This window comes from Cyprinodon variegatus, unplaced genomic scaffold (assembly GCF_000732505.1).
Source record: "Cyprinodon variegatus isolate N-32 unplaced genomic scaffold, C_variegatus-1.0 Scaffold105, whole genome shotgun sequence".
Classification (NCBI taxonomy): Eukaryota; Metazoa; Chordata; class Actinopteri; order Cyprinodontiformes; family Cyprinodontidae; genus Cyprinodon; species Cyprinodon variegatus.
In genome coordinates, this window is record NW_015150558.1 from 983,926 (window position 1) to 985,007 (window position 1,082).

Sequence of the window (1,082 nt, forward strand, 5' to 3'; positions counted from 1 at the left end):
CGCAGCTCCAGACTAGCTTTGAATGTGGTGATGTCATCAGTACGCTTCTGTTCTAATTGACCCAGATATATTCTGCGTGCTCCTGTTCTCTGAGTCCAGACTTTCCTGTGTTTTTCTCAGGAACGGACTTGGCGAGGATGCGAGATGCTCACCTGATAAAAGGGTCTGCAGAGACTCATTCTTCACCAGAGCCTTCTGCTTCTGGACGTCCCTGAAAAACACACATTGATCCGGTTCAGCCACCATCCAGAGAATCCTGCTCCTCACAGGGAGAACCATTCCTGCAGCCCTCACCAGACGGACAGCGTCGCTCCGGCGGTCAGAACCATGACGAAGTGGGCGGAGCAATGCAGGGCGGAGACGGGCGTGGCCAGCTGGATGGCAGGGAGGAGGCGCCGCCCGCAGCAGGAGAACACAGACAACATCCTGTCATCACAGGCGACGGCGAGGACATCGCTGAGGAAGAGGAGAAGACGTCTGAGCAGATCTGTGATGAAATCCTTTAACCTGGTCTTTCAACCACAGCGCCTCCTACCTGCTCCCTGCAGCCGCCAGCACAGCGCTGGGCAGCAGCGTGCTCCAGTCCCGTCCGTCTCTGGAGCAGCGAAGCTGGCTGAGCTTTGAACCGGCAACCACCGACACCTCGTTCTCCACCTCCAGGTAGACCGACGGCTCCATGCTCACCTGCACACAGACACCTGGAGCATGACGGCCTGACAGAGGAGGGGCTCACACACACGGAGACATGACCGCCTAAATGATCAGGAGTTTAAATGATTAACAGACTCCATCATTTCACCTCCTCTCTGCAACAAAAAGGGATGATGTCATTTCCTGTTACCAACTACTTCTCTTAAAGTCGTAGGGAAGCGGCCGTCCCAAATGTTGGATTTCCGAATTCTCCCGAGTGGTGCCCGACTTTACAAGAGTGGATAAAGTGAATGTGATTGGTTGTTTATCAAGGGGGCGGGATTGTTGCGGCAGAAGGTTTGCAAGCAAGTTTGGTTGTAGCCGGTTTGAGGGAAGCATCTGGCTAACCAGTTAGCATCTTAGTGCTAGTAGGTTCCCAATGGGAAATTCCA

The 1,082-nt window shown here is 54.0% G+C and overlaps 1 protein-coding gene across 1 annotated transcript in view; it reads right to left on the reverse strand.

Annotated features, from left to right (window-relative positions):
- The window catches only part of LOC107084663 (protein HIRA), a 25,770-nt gene that overhangs the window by 6,823 nt on the left and 17,865 nt on the right, over positions 1 to 1,082 (reverse strand). Inside the window, exons 18-20 of the mRNA XM_015374590.1 lie at positions 536 to 684; positions 295 to 456; positions 153 to 211 (exon numbers count right to left, since the gene is read on the reverse strand). Of these exons, the coding sequence (XP_015230076.1) occupies positions 153 to 211; positions 295 to 456; positions 536 to 684 (370 nt within the window). The remainder of the gene's footprint in view (positions 1 to 152; positions 212 to 294; positions 457 to 535; positions 685 to 1,082) is intronic.